General features: G+C 61.4%; 2 protein-coding genes across 3 annotated transcripts; one reads left to right on the top strand and one right to left on the bottom strand.

The window, feature by feature from the left end:
• The first annotated feature begins 85 nt into the window (after window positions 1-85).
• RFXANK (regulatory factor X associated ankyrin containing protein) lies at window positions 86-8,605 on the top strand. Its single transcript, XM_053999569.1, has 10 exons — window positions 86-149; window positions 1,291-1,451; window positions 1,591-1,658; window positions 2,845-2,925; window positions 3,618-3,683; window positions 3,980-4,080; window positions 5,571-5,696; window positions 6,541-6,607; window positions 6,744-6,824; window positions 8,327-8,605. The coding sequence occupies exons 2-10, from the start codon at window positions 1,381-1,383 to the stop codon at window positions 8,386-8,388; spliced, it is 723 nt and encodes a 240-aa protein (XP_053855544.1). The 5' UTR covers window positions 86-149; window positions 1,291-1,380; the 3' UTR covers window positions 8,389-8,605.
• Window positions 8,606-8,988: 383 nt separating this feature from the next.
• On the bottom strand, window positions 8,989-11,877 carry NR2C2AP (nuclear receptor 2C2 associated protein). 2 transcript variants are annotated; one of them, XM_053999546.1, is made up of 6 exons: window positions 11,692-11,877; window positions 10,560-10,606; window positions 10,381-10,471; window positions 10,191-10,296; window positions 9,386-9,454; window positions 8,989-9,247 (listed from the first exon to the last, which is right to left on the bottom strand). In XM_053999546.1, the coding sequence occupies exons 2-6, from the start codon at window positions 10,598-10,600 to the stop codon at window positions 9,132-9,134; spliced, it is 423 nt and encodes a 140-aa protein (XP_053855521.1). In that variant the 5' UTR covers window positions 10,601-10,606; window positions 11,692-11,877; the 3' UTR covers window positions 8,989-9,131. The 2 variants fall into 2 exon arrangements, with proteins under 2 accessions (XP_053855521.1, XP_053855522.1); XM_053999547.1 differs by lacking the exon at window positions 11,692-11,877 and adding an exon at window positions 11,498-11,586.
• Between the last annotated feature and the right edge of the window lie 3,169 nt (window positions 11,878-15,046).

Below are 15,046 nucleotides of genomic sequence, written 5' to 3' on the forward strand. Positions count from 1 at the left end.
GGTGTCCCCAGGGCCGGGCGGCCCCGCGGCCACCCCGGGCCCGTCGCTTCCAGGCCGCTCTCGCGGAGGCGGGGCCGGGCCGCGCTGCCCCAACCCCGCCGGGCCCCGCAGGAGCGGGAGGTGAGGGACGGGAGCGCCGGGAGGCGGCGGTGAGACCGGGAACGGGATCGGGATCGGGAATGGGAACCGGGGACGGGATCGGGAATGGGAACGGGACCGGGAACGGATGGGGAACGGGAACGGCAACCGGGGACGGATCGGGAATGGGAACGGCAACCGGGGACGGGAACGGATCGGGAACGGGAACTGGGGACCGGAACGGGTCGGGATCGGGAATGGGAACGGCAACCGGGGACGGGATCGGGAACGGGAACCGGGGACGGGATCGGGAATGGGAACGGCAACCGGGGACGGGATCGGGAATAGGAATGGGAACGGCAACTGGGGACGGGAACGGGAACTGGGGACGGGAACGGGTCGGGATCGGGAATGGGAACGGCAACCGGGGACGGGATCGGGAACGGGATCGGGGACAGGATCGGGAATGGGAACGGCAACCGGGATGGGGAACGGGAATGGCAACCGGGGACGGGATCGGGAACGGATCCGGGATGGGGAACGGGATCGGGATCGGGATCGGGACTGGGGACGGGATCGGGATCGGGATCGGCAGTGGAGAAGGGACGGGGAGGTCCCGGGGGTCCCGGGGGTCGCCGGGCCGGGCTCGGAGCAGCTCCGGGAGCGGAGGTTGGGAGCGCTGGAAGTGCCGGGAACGGGGATGGGAACGGCGGGGGCGGGGATGGGGACAGAGAGGGGGACCCCAGGAACCGGGGAGGGAAGATCCCAGAAACGGGATGAGGAGAATACGGGGAACCCCAGGAATGGGGACGGGGAGGGAAGGGGGGATCCCAGGAATTGGGATGGGGAGGGAAGGGGGGATCCCAGGAATGGGGATGGGGAGGGAAGGGGGGATCCCGGGGATGGGGATGGGAAGGGGGGACCCCAGAAACAGGATAAGGAGAATAAGGGGAACCCCAGGAATTGGGATGGGGAGGGAAAGGGGGATCCCAGGAATTGGGATGGGGAGGGAAAGGGGGGACCCCAGGAATGGGGATGGGGAGGGAAGGGGGGACCCCAAAACAGGATGAGGAGAATACAGGGAACCCCAGGAATGGGGATGGGGAGGGAAGGGGGGACCCCAGACCCCGCTGCAGTGTGGGGGTCTCGGGCACTCGGGGTCTGTCCCACTTGTCCCCGTCTCCCCCCTCTCCCCACCCCTCCTTGTGCCAGGAAGGTGACGGAGCCATCGGGGACCCCCCCGGAGCCCGGGACCCCCCCGGAATTGGGTGGAAAAAGGGGGGGGAAAAGAGCGAGAAGGCAATGGGGGACAGCGGGGTCCCCTCGGCGTGCCCCCGGCAGGACGGGCACCCGGCGCTCCCCGAGGGCGGGGGACGGTGAGTTGGGAACGCTGGGGACAAAGCGGAGCCGGGATCCTCCTGCAGCCCGGGATCCCCGGGGCTGGGTGGGATCAGCCAGCCCGGGACGCCCCCCAAGAGCCCCCCAGGGGTGACCCCGAGGTGCCCGGCTTGCAGGTGGAGCCGAGAGCCCGCGGAATTCCTCGGCTGCTCCCGGGGATTCCCAGAGCACGGCCCTGGACGGTGAGTGTGGCACAGAGGGGAAAATCCCCTGGGATCTCCCATCCCCAAAAATCCCGGGAAGGAGCCTCGAAGGTGGGAAATCCCATCCCAATCCCAAAGTTTGGTGCCTGCTCCTCCTGCCAGCCCTGAGAGGTCCCTGCAGCTCCGTGCTGGAATTCAAGATGGGAATTCTCATTCTCCTTGGATTTTTCCCCATAAAACCTCGGATCAGGGGCTGGAAACACTTTGGGATTCCCAAGAAAGGGCCTTAAATTGCTGCTTTAAAGTGGGAAATCCCATCCCAATCCCAAAGTTTGGTGCCCGCTCCTCCTGCCAGCCCTGAGAGGTCGCTGCAGCTCCGTGCTGGAATTGGAGATGGGAATTTTCATTTCCTTGGATTTTTCCCCATAAAACCTCGGATCAGGGGCTGGAAACACTTTGGGATTCCCAAGAAAGGGCCTTAAATTCCTGCTTTAAAGTGGGAAATCCCATCCCAATCCCAAAGTTTGGTGCCTGCTCCTCCTGCCAGCCCTGAGAGGTCGCTGCAGCTCCGTGCTGGAATTGGAGATGGGAATTTTCATTTCCTTCGATTTTTCCCCATAAAACCTCAGATCAGGGGCTGGAAACACTTTGGGATTCCCAAGTGGAGCCCGTCAAGGATGGGAAATAGGAGGATGGACCTGGGTCATGTGGACTTCAATAAATAAAAAATAAACCTGGAATTAATAGAGAATAAATAAGTAGAGAATGGATAAATATAAACCAGAAATTGATCAAGAATAACCCCAAATTAATGGAGAATAACCCCAAATGAACGGAGAATAACCCCAAATGAACAGAGAATAACCCCAAATTAATGGAGAATAACCCCAAATGAACAGAGAATAACCCCAAATGAACAGAGAATAACCCCAAATGAATGGAGAATAACCCCAAATTAACGGAGAATAACCCCAAATTAACGGAGAATAACCCCAAATGAACGGAGAATAACCCCAAATTAATGGAGAATAACCCCAAATGAACAGAGAATAACCCCAAATTAACGGAGAATAACCCCAAATTAATGGAGAATAACCCCAAATTAATGGAGAATACCCCAAATTAACGGAGAATAACCCCAAATGAACGGAGAATAACCCCAAATGAACGGAGAATAACCCCAAATTAATGGAGAATAACCTGCAGCCCCTCTGTGCTGTCCCAGGTTTCCCCCTGAAGCATTCCAACACCTTGACCAACAGACAGCGAGGCAACGAGGTGTCAGCACTGCCGGCCACGCTGGACAGTGAGTGCCACCAGTGTCCCCAGGGGCTGCAGGGGACAGCAGGGCAGGGGCTGGGGCCACCCATGGGGACAGGGGACAGCAGGGCAGGGAGCTGGGGCCACCCCAGGATTTTGGGAGCAGCTCCCACTGCCCCACATTTTCATGGAATTGTTTTTCCCGGATGGATTTGTCTCTTGCAGTGCTGCCCATGGGGACAGCAGGGGTGGGGTTGGGGTCACCCTGGGATTTTGGGGACAGCAGGGGTGGGGTTTGGGGTCACCCTGGGATTTTGGGGTCACCCTGGGATTTTGGGGACAGCAGGAGAGGGGTTGGGGCCACCCAAGGGGACATGGGGACCACCCCAGGATTTTGGGAGCAGCTCCCACTGCCCCACATTTTCATGGAATTGTTTTTCCCTGGTGGATTTGTCTCTTGCAGTGGTGCCCATGGGGACAGCAGGGGTGGGGTTTGGGGTCACCCTGGGATTTTGGGGACAGCAGGAGAGGGGCTGGGGCCACCCTGGGGCAGCTCCCACCCCACCAAATTTGCAGGGAATTCTTTTTCCCTGATGGATTTGTATCTTACAGCACTGCCCAAGGGGACACGGGGACAGCAGGGGAGGGTGTCGGGGTCACCCCGGGATTTTGGGAGCAGCTCCCACTCCCCCAAATTTTCATGGAATTGTTTTTCCCTGATGGATTTGTCCCTTGCAGCGCTGTCCATCCACCAGCTCGCTGCCCAAGGGGAGCTCATCCAGCTGAAGGAGCACCTGAGGAAAGGTTGGTGTCCCTTTGGCCCTGCCAGGGCCTGCCAGGTCCCCTCTGGTGACCTCACACTCGGCCTTCACTCAGCCATAAAACCACTGGAATGGTTTTTAATGGAGATTATTTTTTAATTAATTTTAATTTTTTTTAATGGAGATTTCTCCAGTTTTGGAGATGGGAAAAATCCTCAAAAATCACCAATTCCAACCATCCACCGGCTGGCTGAGGTGGTCTGCCAGCCCTTACTGGTTGTACTGGTGGAACTGGGAGCACGGGGGGGGGGGTTCACCTGGCTGTTGTCCCCTCCCCAGGTGAGAATTTGGTGAACAAACCCGACGAGAGAGGCTTCACCCCCCTGATCTGGGCTGCAGCTTTCGGGGAGATCGAGACCGTCCGGCACCTCCTGGAGTGGGTGAGGCCACGGGGGCTCCAGGGGCTTCCAGAGTGTTCTGGGGTCTGTCCTTCACCTTGGGGGTCTGTCCTTCCCCCTGGGGGTCTGTCCTTCATGCTGGGGGTCTGTCCTTCATGCTGGGGGTCTGTCCTTCACCCTGGGGTCTGTCCTTGAGCCTGGGGTCTGTCCTTCATCTTGGGGGTCTTCCTTAATTCTGGGGTCTGTCCTTCACCTTGGGGGTCTGTCCTTCATCCTGGGGGTCTGTCCTTCATCCTGGGGGTCTTCCTTAATTCTGGGGTCTGTCCTTCACCCTGGGGTCTGTCCTTCACCCTGGGGTCTGTCCTTCATCCTGGGGGTCTGTCCTTCACCCTGGGGTCTGTCCTTCATCCTGGGGGTCTTCCTTAATTCTGGGGTCTGTCCTTCACCCTGGGGTCTGTCCTTCACCCTGGGGTCTGTCCTTCACACTGGGGTCTGTCCTTCATCCTGGGGGTCTGTCCTTCATCCTGGGGTCTGTCCTTCATCCTGGGGACCTGCCCTTAATTCTGGGGTCTGTCCTTCACCCTGGGGGTCTGTCCTTAGTCCTGGGGGTCTTCCTTAATTCTGGGGTCTGTCCTTGAGCCCAGGATCTTCCTTAATCCTGGGGACCTGTCCTTAATCCTAGGGATCTCTTTTTTATATTCTGGGATCTCCCTCTTCTATTCCAGGACCTCTGTCTTTCATCCTGTGATCTCCCTCTTTCATCCTAGGATTTCTTTTTTATCCTGGGATCTCCCTCTGGTTTTAATCCTGGGATTTCCCTTTTTTTTTTAATCTTGGGATCTCCTGTTTTCAATCCTGGGATCTCCCTTCTTTATCCTGGGATCTATCATTCATCCTGGAATCTCTCTCTGGTTTTAATCCTGGGATCTCCCTCTGGTTTTAATCCTGGGATTTCCTGGGATTTCCCTTTTTTTTTTATCTTGGGATCTCCTGTTTTCAATCCTGGGATCTCCCTTCTTTATCCTGGGATCTGTCTTTCATCCTGGGATCTCTCTCTCATCCTAAAATTCCCCTTTTTAATCCTGGGATCTCCCTCTGTCCCCTGTGAGGGTGGCCGTGGGCAGTGTCACCAGGCTGTCCCCGCTGTCCCCTGTGAGGGTGGCCGTGGGCAGTGTCACCAGGCTGTCCCCTCTGTCCCCGCTGTCCCCTGTGAGGGTGGCTGTGGGCAGTGTCACCAGGCTGTCCCCGCTGTCCCCTGTGAGGGTGGCCGTGGGCAGTGTCACCAGGCTGTCCCTGCTGTCCCCAGGGCAGTGTCAGCCCTGTGAGGGTGGCTGTGGGCAGTGTCACCAGGCTGTCCCCTGTGAGGGTGGCCGTGGGCAGTGTCACCAGGCTGTCCCCGCTGTCCCCGCTGTCCCCTGTGAGGGTGGCTGTGGGCAGTGTCACCAGGCTGTCCCTGCTGTCCCCGCTGTCCCCTGTGAGGGTGGCTGTGGGCAGTGTCACCAGGCTGTCCCCTCTGTCCCCGCTGTCCCCAGGGCGCCGATCCCCACGCGCTGGCCAAGGAGCGCGAGAGCGCCCTGGCCCTGGCCAGCATGGGCGGCTACACCGACATCGTCACCATGCTGCTGGACAGGGACGTGGACATCAACACCTACGACTGGGTGAGTGCCACCCGCACGGCCGGGGACATGGGGACACGGGGACAGCGGGGACAGCGGGACAGTGGAGACAGCAGGGACAGCGGGGGACAGTGGGGACACCGGGGACAGCAGGGACAGCGGGGACAGCGGGGGACACCAGGGATACTGGGGACAGTGGGGACAGCGGGGGACACGGGGATACCAGGGACATCAGGACAAGCCTCCCCAGTGCCACCAGCATGGCCAGGGGACACCAGCCTGGAATTGGGACAGGCAGGAAGGGGATCCCAGTCCAGAGCTGGGAGACACTGGAATGGGATCCCAGTGAGATCCAGTCTGGAACTGGGAGAGGCTGGAAGGGGATCCCAGTCTGGAGCTGGGAGAGGCTGGAAGGAGATCCCAGTCTGGAGCTGGAAGAGGCTGGAAGGGGATCCCAGTCTGGAGCTGGAAGAGGCTGGAATGAGATCCCAGTCTGGAGCTGGGAGAGGCTGGAGTGGGATCCCAGTCTGGAGCTGGGAGAGGCTGGAAGGGGATCCCAGTCTGGAGCTGGGAGAGGCTGGAAGGGGATCCCAGTCTGGAACTGGGAGAGGCTGGAAGGGGATCCCAGTCTGGAGCTGGGAGAGGCTGGAAGGGGATCCCAGTCTGGAACTGGGAGAGGCTGGAATGGGATCCCAGTTTGGCGCTGGGAGAGGCTGGAAGGGGATCCCAGTCTGGAGCTGGGAGAGGCTGGAAGGGGATCCCAGTTTGGAGCTGGGAGAGGCTGGAAGGGGATCCCAGCGGGTCGGAAGCCCCTGAGGAGCACCAGGGAGGAGCAGGAGCTGTGTGGGCCCAGGAATGACCTCTCCCTCCCCTGCCCACCCCACAGAACGGGGGCACCCCCCTGCTCTACGCCGTGCGCGGGAACCACGTCAAGTGCGTGGAGGCTCTCCTGGGTAAGGAAAAATCCTCTCCTGGCGGCTCCATCCCCTGGAGCCGCTGCTTCCCTGCCGTGGGAGGAGAGCCTGCGGGGCAGGGGGGCAGCCTTTGGGGTCCCCGCTCCCCACGGCAGCCCCCATTGCCCACCCGCAGCCTGCGGCGCCGACCTGACCGAGGAGGCGGATTCGGGGTACACCCCCATGGACCTGGCCGTGGCCCTGGGACACAAGAAAGGCAAGTGTCCTCCGCCAGGAAACAGGGGTTTTCCCTCAGGAAGCTGGGATTTTTCCCCCTCAGGAAACTGGGATTTTTCCCCCTCAGGAAACTGGGATTTTCCCCCTCAGGAAAGCAGAGATTTTCCCCCTCAGGAAACTGGGATTTTCCCCCTCAGGAAAGCAGAGATTTTCCCCCTCAGGAAACTGGGATTTCCACCTAAGGAAACAGGGATTTTGCCTCAGAAACTGGGGTTGTTTCCCTCAGGAAACAGGGATTTTCCCCCCTCAGGAAACTGGGATTTCCACCTAAGGAAACAGGGATTTTCCCCCTCAGGAAACTGGGGTTTTTCCCCTCAGAAAACTGGGGTTTTCCCCTCAGGAAACTGGGATTTTCCCCCCTCAGGAAACTGGGATTGTTTTCCCCTCAGGAAACAGGGATTTCCCCCCCCTCAGGAAAGCAGGGATTTTCCCCCTCAGGAAACAGGGATTTTCCCCTCAGGAAACTGGGATTTCCACCTAAGGAAACAGGGATTTTGCCTCAGAAACTGGGGTTGTTTCCCTCAGAAAACAGGGATTTTCCCCCTCAGGAAACTGGGATTTTCCCCCTCAGAAAACAGGGATTTTTCCCCCTCAGAAAACTGGGGTTGTTTCCCTCAGAAAACAGGGATTTTCCCCCCTCAGAAAACTGGGGTTTTTCCCCTCAGAAAACTGGGTTTTTTCCCCTCAGAAAACTGGGGTTTTTCCCCTCAGAAAACTGGGGGTTTTCCCCTCAGGAAACAGGGATTTTTCCCCCTCAGAAAACAGGGATTTTTCCCCTCAAGAAGCTGGGGTTGTTTCCCTCAGAAAAGAAGGATTTTCCCCTCAGGAAACTGGGATTTTTCCCCCTCAGGGAACTGGGATTTCCACCTAAGGAAACAGGGATTTTGCCTCAGAAACTGGGGTTGTTTCCCTCAGGAAACAGGGATTTTCCTCCCTCAGAAAACTGGGGTTTTTCCCCTCAGAAAACTGGTGTTTTTCCCCTCAGAAAACTGGGGGTTTTCCCCTCAGGAAACAGGGATTTTTCCCCCTCAGAAAACAGGGATTTTTCCCCTCAAGAAGCTGGGGTTGTTTCCCTCAGAAAACAAGGATTTTCCCCTCAGGAAACTAGGATTTTCCCCCTTAGGAAACTGGGATTGTTTCCATCAGAAAACAGGGATTTTCCCCCTCAGAAAACAGGGATTTCCCCCCTCAGGAAACTGGGATTGTTTCCCTCAGGAAACTGGGATTTTCCCCCTCAAGAAGCTGGGGTTGTTTCCCTCAGAAAACAGGGATTTTTCCCCCTCAGGAGACATGAGTTTCCCTCAGAAAACTGGGGTTTCCCCTCAGAAAATGGGGGGTTTCCCCTCAGAAAATATAGATTTCCTTCAAAAAACGGGTATTTCCCTCAGAAAACTATGGGTTTCCCACAGAAAACTGGGGGAAAACGATGGCCAGATCCTTCCCAGAGCAGATTCCCTGAATTCCGCCCTCTCCCTCCCTCAGTCCAACAGGTCATCGAGAACCACATCCTGAAGCTGTTCCAGAACAAGAGGAAGAAGAAGTGAGGCGGCGGCTCCAGCTCTTCCCAGGATCACCGTGGCCTCACCCCGACGCTCCAGACATGGAGAAATCCAGGAATTTCTGCCCTCGTGGATCCAGGCCTCTCCATGGCTGCCATGCCTGAAATCCAGGGACACTCGTTCCAGCCCTGGCTGGGCTCGGCTGCTCCGTGTTTGCCATCGGAACTAAACTCTAATTGCAATTAAACTCTGTGGAGCCCTATCTGCTGCCTCAGCCCATCCTAATCTCAGTTTTTGGGCAGCCACGAGTCAAAATTTCCCCTCAGCATGGTGGAGTTCCTGGCCAGAGCTGTCCCTTCGGAAAGGGAATCTCCCATAAAGCTGCCACAGCCAGGAGGGAAAATCCTGCAGGATTCTGGCAGATGGGAATCTCAGTTTTTGGGCAACAATGAGTCAAAATTTCCCCTCAGCATGGTGGAATTCCTGGCCAGAGCTGTCCCTTCGGAAAGGGAATCTCCCATAAAGCTGCCACAGCCAGGAGGGAAAATCCTACAGGATTCTGCTGCTGCCATCCCGAGCAGCTCAGGAGGTGACAGCACAAGGAGGGGACACTTCTCTGTCCTGAAGCCAAACCCTGAGGGCACATTCCAGGGAAAAAACAGGAATATCTTTTATTGATCCCATTCCACACCTGTGTCCCACCACAGCGGTGTCACCTCAGGGGACAGGGATCCCCCTCACGAGGGTTTTCAGAGCCCCCAAGGTGGGGACAGCCCCCGGGGTCCCCCCTAGAGCCTCTCCCCCAGCACCCCCAGGTGATAAACCACCACTCTCCCGAAGAAATCCGTGCTGCTCCCAAAGGTGATTTTCAGCTTATCCAGCACCGTCTCCTCCACCTGGAATCTGTGCAGCTCCCAGTCAAGGAGCAACGCTGGGATTGGCACGTGGGGGTCACACCCCCGGCTCTGCTCAGCAGCAAAACTCCAAAAAAAAACCCCAAATTCTGCCTTCCCCCCCACCATCACCATCCGGGGAAAGGATATTTGCATGGCGTGGCTGTCCTGGGGGTACAGCTCGGATATTTTCACCAGTTCCTCACCTGTTCTGCAGCCTGGGGAGGGCGAGGGGGGAGCCAAAGGTGCTCCCAGGAGCCTCCCAAAATCTTCCCTGGTTCCCACCAGCTCCCAGCCCCTCTTTATTCACCCACAGAGCTGCTCCAGGTGCTCTCCCAAAATGTTCCTGAGTTCCCACCGGCACCCAAAGGATCCCAGCCCCTCTTTATTCACCCACAGAGCTGCTCCAGGTGCTCCCAGGTGCTCTCCCAAAATCTTCCCTGGTTCCCACCAGCACCCAGAAGCTCCCAGCCCCTCTTTATTCACCCACAGAGCCTCTCCAGGTGCTTTCCCAAAATGTTCCTGAGCTCCCACCGGCACCCAAAGGATCCCAACTCCTCTTTATTCACCCACGGAGCTGCTCCAGGTGCTGTCCCAAAATCTTCCCTGGTTCCCACCAGCACTCAGAATCTCCCAGTCCCTCTTTTTTCACCCACAGAGTCTCTCCAGGTGCTTTCCCAAAATGTTCCTGAGTTCCCACCAGCACCCAGAGGCTCCCAGTCCCTCTTTATTCACCCACGGAGCTGCTCCAGGTGCTGTCCCAAAATCTTCCCTGGTTCCCACCAGCTCCCAGCCCCTCTTTTTTCACCCACGGAGCCTCTCCAGGTGCTCCTGAAGCCCTCCTGGGCTTTGGGAATGGCTGACAAATCGCCCTGAGCCTCCCTCTCCCCACCCCTCACAGGATCCAGGTGTGGGTAAACTGAGGCAGGAGCCCGCAATGCCAGCCATCCTCACCTTCCAGCGTGCACAGCCGGCTGGAAAATCCCCCCTGGAACTGGATGTGGAGCTGGGAGACCTTGACGGGGCGGGGGAAGTCCAGGGTGACCCACTGGGATGTGCCCTGGGAGGGGACAGCAGTGTCACAGGGGGCACAGAGCGGGGCGGGCGCGGTGGCCCGGCCGCGTCCCCGTCCCCGTCCCCACACCTGGTCCGAGTTCCAGCAGGTCTCCTCGCTGCCATCGAACAGGTGCTGCTTCCCGAACTGCTTCACGTCCCGGTTCAGCACGGAGCTCACCCTGCGGGGACAGCGCCACCGCGCCCGGGGGCGTCAGCGCCGGCCAGGGCCGGGGACAGCGGGGACAGGCGGGAGGGACCGGGACTCACCGCGTGGCCGTGTGGGCACACACCAGGGGCTCCACGGGCATCGCTGCCTGCGGACAGGGACGGGCAGGATGGGGACACCCCACACAGGGCTGGGGACACCCCACACAGGGCTGGGGACACCCTGAACAGGGCTGGGGACACCCGAGATGGGACTGGGGACACCCGAGATGGGAATGGGGACACCCGAAATGGGACTGGGGACACTGAAACAGGGCTGGGGACACCCGAGATGGGAATGGGGACACCCGAGATGGGACTGGGGACACCCGAGATGGGAATGGGGACACTGAAACAGGGCTGGGGACACCCGAGATGGGACTGGGGACACCCGAAACAGGGCTGGGGACACCCCGAAATGGGACTGGGGACACCCGAGATGGGACTGGGGACCCCGAAACAGGGCTGGGGACACCCGAAACAGGGCGGAGGATACCCAAAACGGGACTGGGGACACCCGAGATGGGACTGGGGACACCCGAAACAGGGCTGGGGACACCTGAAATGGGAATGGGGACACCCGAGATGGGACTGGGGACACCCGAAATGGGAATGGGGACACCCCGAACAGGGCTGGGGACACCTGGACAGGAATAGGGACCCTTGGATTGTACCGAGGAGCCCCGAGTGGCACTGGGGACACCTGGGCAGCACTGGGGACACCCAAAGCAGCACTAGGGACCCTCGGACAGTATTGGGGACACTCTGAGCAGTACTGGGGACACCTGGGCAGGAATGGAGACCCCTGGATCGTACTGGGGTCCCCGGGGCAGCACCGGGGACCCTCGGACACCCCCGGGCGCCATCGGACGGTGCTGGGGACCCCCCGAGCAACACCGGTGACACCCGGACAGCAGTGGGGACCCCTGATCAGCCCTGGGGACCCCTGGGGGCTGCTCCCCAGTCCCCTCCCGGCCCCGCCGGGGCCGCCCCGCACTCACCGCCCGCCGCAGGAAGAGGCGGAGCCGCCGCCCCGCTCCCGGTGTCCGGTACCGCCCTCGGCACCGCGGGGACTCCGGGACGGCAGCTCCGTGTCCCCCCTGCGCCACCCGCGACCCCCTCCGTGTCCCCCACCCGCGGCCCAGCCCCGCCGCCCCCCTTCCCACCGTGTTCGCCCCCCCTGCAAACGCCTCACCCCCGGTACCGGTCCCCGGTAACGACCCCCGGTACCGGTCCCCGTGTGTCCTTGGGAACGGGGGGATCCCCGCTCCTTTCCCGGTGCTGGGGGGGGCACCGGGGGCGCGGGGACCTTCCCGGGGCAGCTCTGCTGGTGGCACAGGCGGAGAGGGAGAGGGAGAGGGAGAGGGAGAGGGAGAGGGAGAGGGAGAGGGAGAGGGAGAGGGAAGGAGTGCGGGGTGGGAGGGATCTGGGAGGGGTCCCCGCATTCCTGAATCCCTGAAACCCTTCATATCCCTGCGTCGCTAAATCTCTGAATTCCTGAATCCCGTCATTCCTGAGTGCCTGCAGCCCTGCACATCCCTGCATTCCTGAATGCCTGCATTCCTGCATATGCCTGCATCCCTGCATCCCCACCGATCCCCGCAAATCTCTGCATATCCCTGCACATCCCTGCGCATTCCTGCATCTCCGCACATCCCTGCTAATCCCTGCAGATCCCAGGATCCTTCCACACCCAGCAATGCTGCACCTCCCCGCTCATCCCTGCATCCCCGCACCTCCCTGCTCAGCCCTGCATCCTTTTCCATTCCTGCATCCCAGTTTATCCTGACGTCCCTGCATGGCTCGGCATCCCTGAATCCCTGCTCGTCCCTGCTCATCCCAGCATCCCTGAATCCCTGCTCGTCCCTGCTCATCCCAGCATCCCTGAATCCCTGCTCGTCCCTGCTCATCCCAGCATCCCAGCATCCCTGCTCGTCCCTGCTCATCCCAGCATCCCTGCTCGTCCCTGCTCATCCCAGCACCCCTGAATCCCTGCTCGTCCCTGCTCATCCCAGCATCCCTGCCCACCGCAGCCCCCGGCTCCGCAGCCCCGCAGAGCTCCCGGTGCCGGGTGAGTCACGGCGGCCGCGCCGAGGCCGCCTCAGCTCAGTCACCGGCAAAAATAAACCCGGCGAGAGCTGCGAAGCCACCACCCCCTCCTCGTCCCCCTCCTCGTCCCCCTCCTTGTCCCCATCCCCATCCCCATTTCTGTCCCTGTCCCCATCTCTATCCCTGTCCCCATCTCCGTTCCCGTCCCCGTGCCGCCCCGGGGCTCGGCCCCGGCCGGGGACACGCTGCCGCCGGCACACACATGTCACACACATGTCACACGCCTGTGCGCACACCCGCGGGGACACGCGACACAGCAGCACACGCGTGACCGGCTCTGCCTCCTCCTCCTCCCTCCCCTCCTTCCCCCGTCGAGTTTCGCCTGAGAAATTGGGTCAAAAACCGCAGGAGCCTCGTTTGCCCCTGGGCTAATTGCGCGTCTGGAGACAGAGCTGCCACTTCTGCCACCGCCGTGCGCGTCACCTCCCGCGCGCGCCTGCCGGCAGCGTCCCCCTCCTCATCCCGGTGACCCCCGACCCTCCAGCGCTGTGGAACCGGGAGGATCCCGGTGACCCCCGACCCCTCAGCTCTCTGGGAACCGGGAGGATCCCGGTGACCCCCGACCCCTCAGCTCTCTGGGAACCGGGAGGATCCCGGTGACCCCCGACCCCTTGGCTCATTGGGAACCGGGAGGATCCCGGTGACCCCCGACCCCTCGGTTCACTGGGAACCGGGAGGATCCCGGTGACCCCCGACCCCTTGGCTCATTGGGAACCGGGAGGATCCCGGTGACCCCCGACCCCTCGGCTCACTGGCAACCGGGAGGATCCCGGTGACCCCCGACCCTTCCAGCTCTGCGGAACCGGGAAGCAGCGCCCCAGCCCCGGGATCTTCGGCCTCGGCACCTTCCTCGCTGTCGAGGAACGCGGCGCTGCCGGGGCCGGGCCGTGCCGGGAGCGGCTCTGGCGGCGGCTCCCGGCCGCCGTCCAGCCCGGCGCTCCGCCGCGCCGCGGGGAGGCCTTTCCATGGGCTCCAGGAGCTGATGGCGAGGCTGGTGCCAAGGCCAGCGCGGGCTCGGCTCCAGAGCCCCGCTCGCACCGGGGCCCGCGGCGCTGGCGCGGTGCCGCCGCGGCCGTGCCGTGCCGGCGGCGCAGGAAGCGAACGCCCGGTGCCTTTTGTGCGGCGGGTGGCGGCCGCGTGGGCCCTGCCGAGCGTCCCCGGCCGGCGCTTCCGAAGCAAGAGCGGGTGTTGTGCCCTTCACCATTAATTACTTGTGCCGGTTGATTTCCACTTCCGTGTAAAGCCCCGGGGATCGCCGGGGATGCGGAATTCAGGGCGCACCGGCGCAGCGCTCTGCCTGTTCTCCGTGCCTTTATTATTTATCGAAATTGCCCCGAGCGCGCAGGACGGGGGTGCCGCGGGGCTTTGGGAAGGGTTTGGCACAGCCAGATGTCGTTTGTCATTCACGCCAAGTGACAATGTGGTGGCATCTCGGCGCTGGGAAGGAGCAGGGCAGGGTGGCCGGGGGTGCATCCCCCTGGAAGGCGATGGGTAAATGATATAATTATCATTAATTTATTATGAGGCTGGTTTTAAGCCACAAGCTGGCGTTTAGTCCCCGGCGGTGAGGGCACCGGGGTTGCTGCAGTGTCCCCAACGGTGCCACCACACCGTGAGCGCCTGACACCATGTCACAGCGGCGTGAGCAGGTGTGTGAGGGTGGCGTGTGCCGTTAATGAGCTTGGCTTTGCTGACGGGAGACGCCGCTCGGTGTCCCCGCACGGGACAATTAGCACCCTGGCTAATGAGCCAGCGCGGCGTCCTGCCAGCCCCGCTGCTGATTGTGGCCGGAGTCAGAGCGGGGCTGGCCGGGCCCGGTGTCCCCCGTGTCCCGTGCCAGCCCGGCTCGCCCAAAATCAGCACAGGGGTGAGCTGGTGGCGTCCCCACCGCGGGGGTCGCCGAGGAAGCGCCCGTGTCCCCTCCCGTGTCCCCTCCCGTGTCCCCTGCCGTGTCCCCATCGTGTCCCCATCGTGTCCCAGGTGCGGCGTGGCCGCTGCCCGAGGGGGAAGGAGCGGGTCCGGCTGCCGGAAGGGGGGAAGGGAAGGAGGCAGTTGCCATGGAAACCGCAAATAAAATCAATGCACGCTGCCGGTGGGCTCGGAGGGAAGTTGGGCCTGGCCAGGGCAGCAGCGCCGCGTCCCCGGGGGGGACACTGCAGCCCCCTCTGGGCCCTCCCTGCCGTGCCCAGGTGGCGCCGGGATGAGGGGACAGGGACAGCACGGAGGAGGTTCCACCGTTGTGGCCTCCCCCTGCCCCTCCACAGCCCTGGCTGAGCTGTCCTGCCCAGCTCCAGCCCGGCAGCTCCGCCAGGACGGGCAGAGCCGCCTTTCTCCCCAGCCACGGATCCCCCTGTCCGTCCGTCCGTCCGTCCGTCCGCCCGCCTGTCCCCGTGCCAGTGCCCCGAGCGCTGGCCCCAGCTGCGGTGGCAGAGGCCTCGTTA

Source organism: Vidua macroura, chromosome 26 (assembly GCF_024509145.1).
Source record: "Vidua macroura isolate BioBank_ID:100142 chromosome 26, ASM2450914v1, whole genome shotgun sequence".
In the NCBI taxonomy this organism is placed as follows: domain Eukaryota; kingdom Metazoa; phylum Chordata; class Aves; order Passeriformes; family Viduidae; genus Vidua; species Vidua macroura.

Excerpts from the sequence above, each read along its gene's own strand:
- NR2C2AP (XM_053999546.1), bottom strand. The coding sequence starts at position 10,600 with ATGCCCGTGGAGCCCCTGGTGTGTGCCCACACGGCCACGCG. Across the intron at positions 10,472-10,559 it reads TGTGCCCACACGGCCACGCG|GGTGAGCTCCGTGCTGAACC; the intron begins GTGAGTCCCGGT and ends CTGTCCCCGCAG. Across the intron at positions 9,455-10,190 it reads CCGGCTGTGCACGCTGGAAG|GCTGCAGAACAGGTGAGGAA; the intron begins GTGAGGATGGCT and ends CGCCCTCCCCAG.
- RFXANK (XM_053999569.1), top strand. The coding sequence starts at position 1,381 with ATGGGGGACAGCGGGGTCCCCTCGGCGTGCCCCCGGCAGGACGGGCAC. Across the intron at positions 3,684-3,979 it reads GAAGGAGCACCTGAGGAAAG|GTGAGAATTTGGTGAACAAA; the intron begins GTTGGTGTCCCT and ends TCCCCTCCCCAG. Across the intron at positions 6,608-6,743 it reads GTGCGTGGAGGCTCTCCTGG|CCTGCGGCGCCGACCTGACC; the intron begins GTAAGGAAAAAT and ends GCCCACCCGCAG.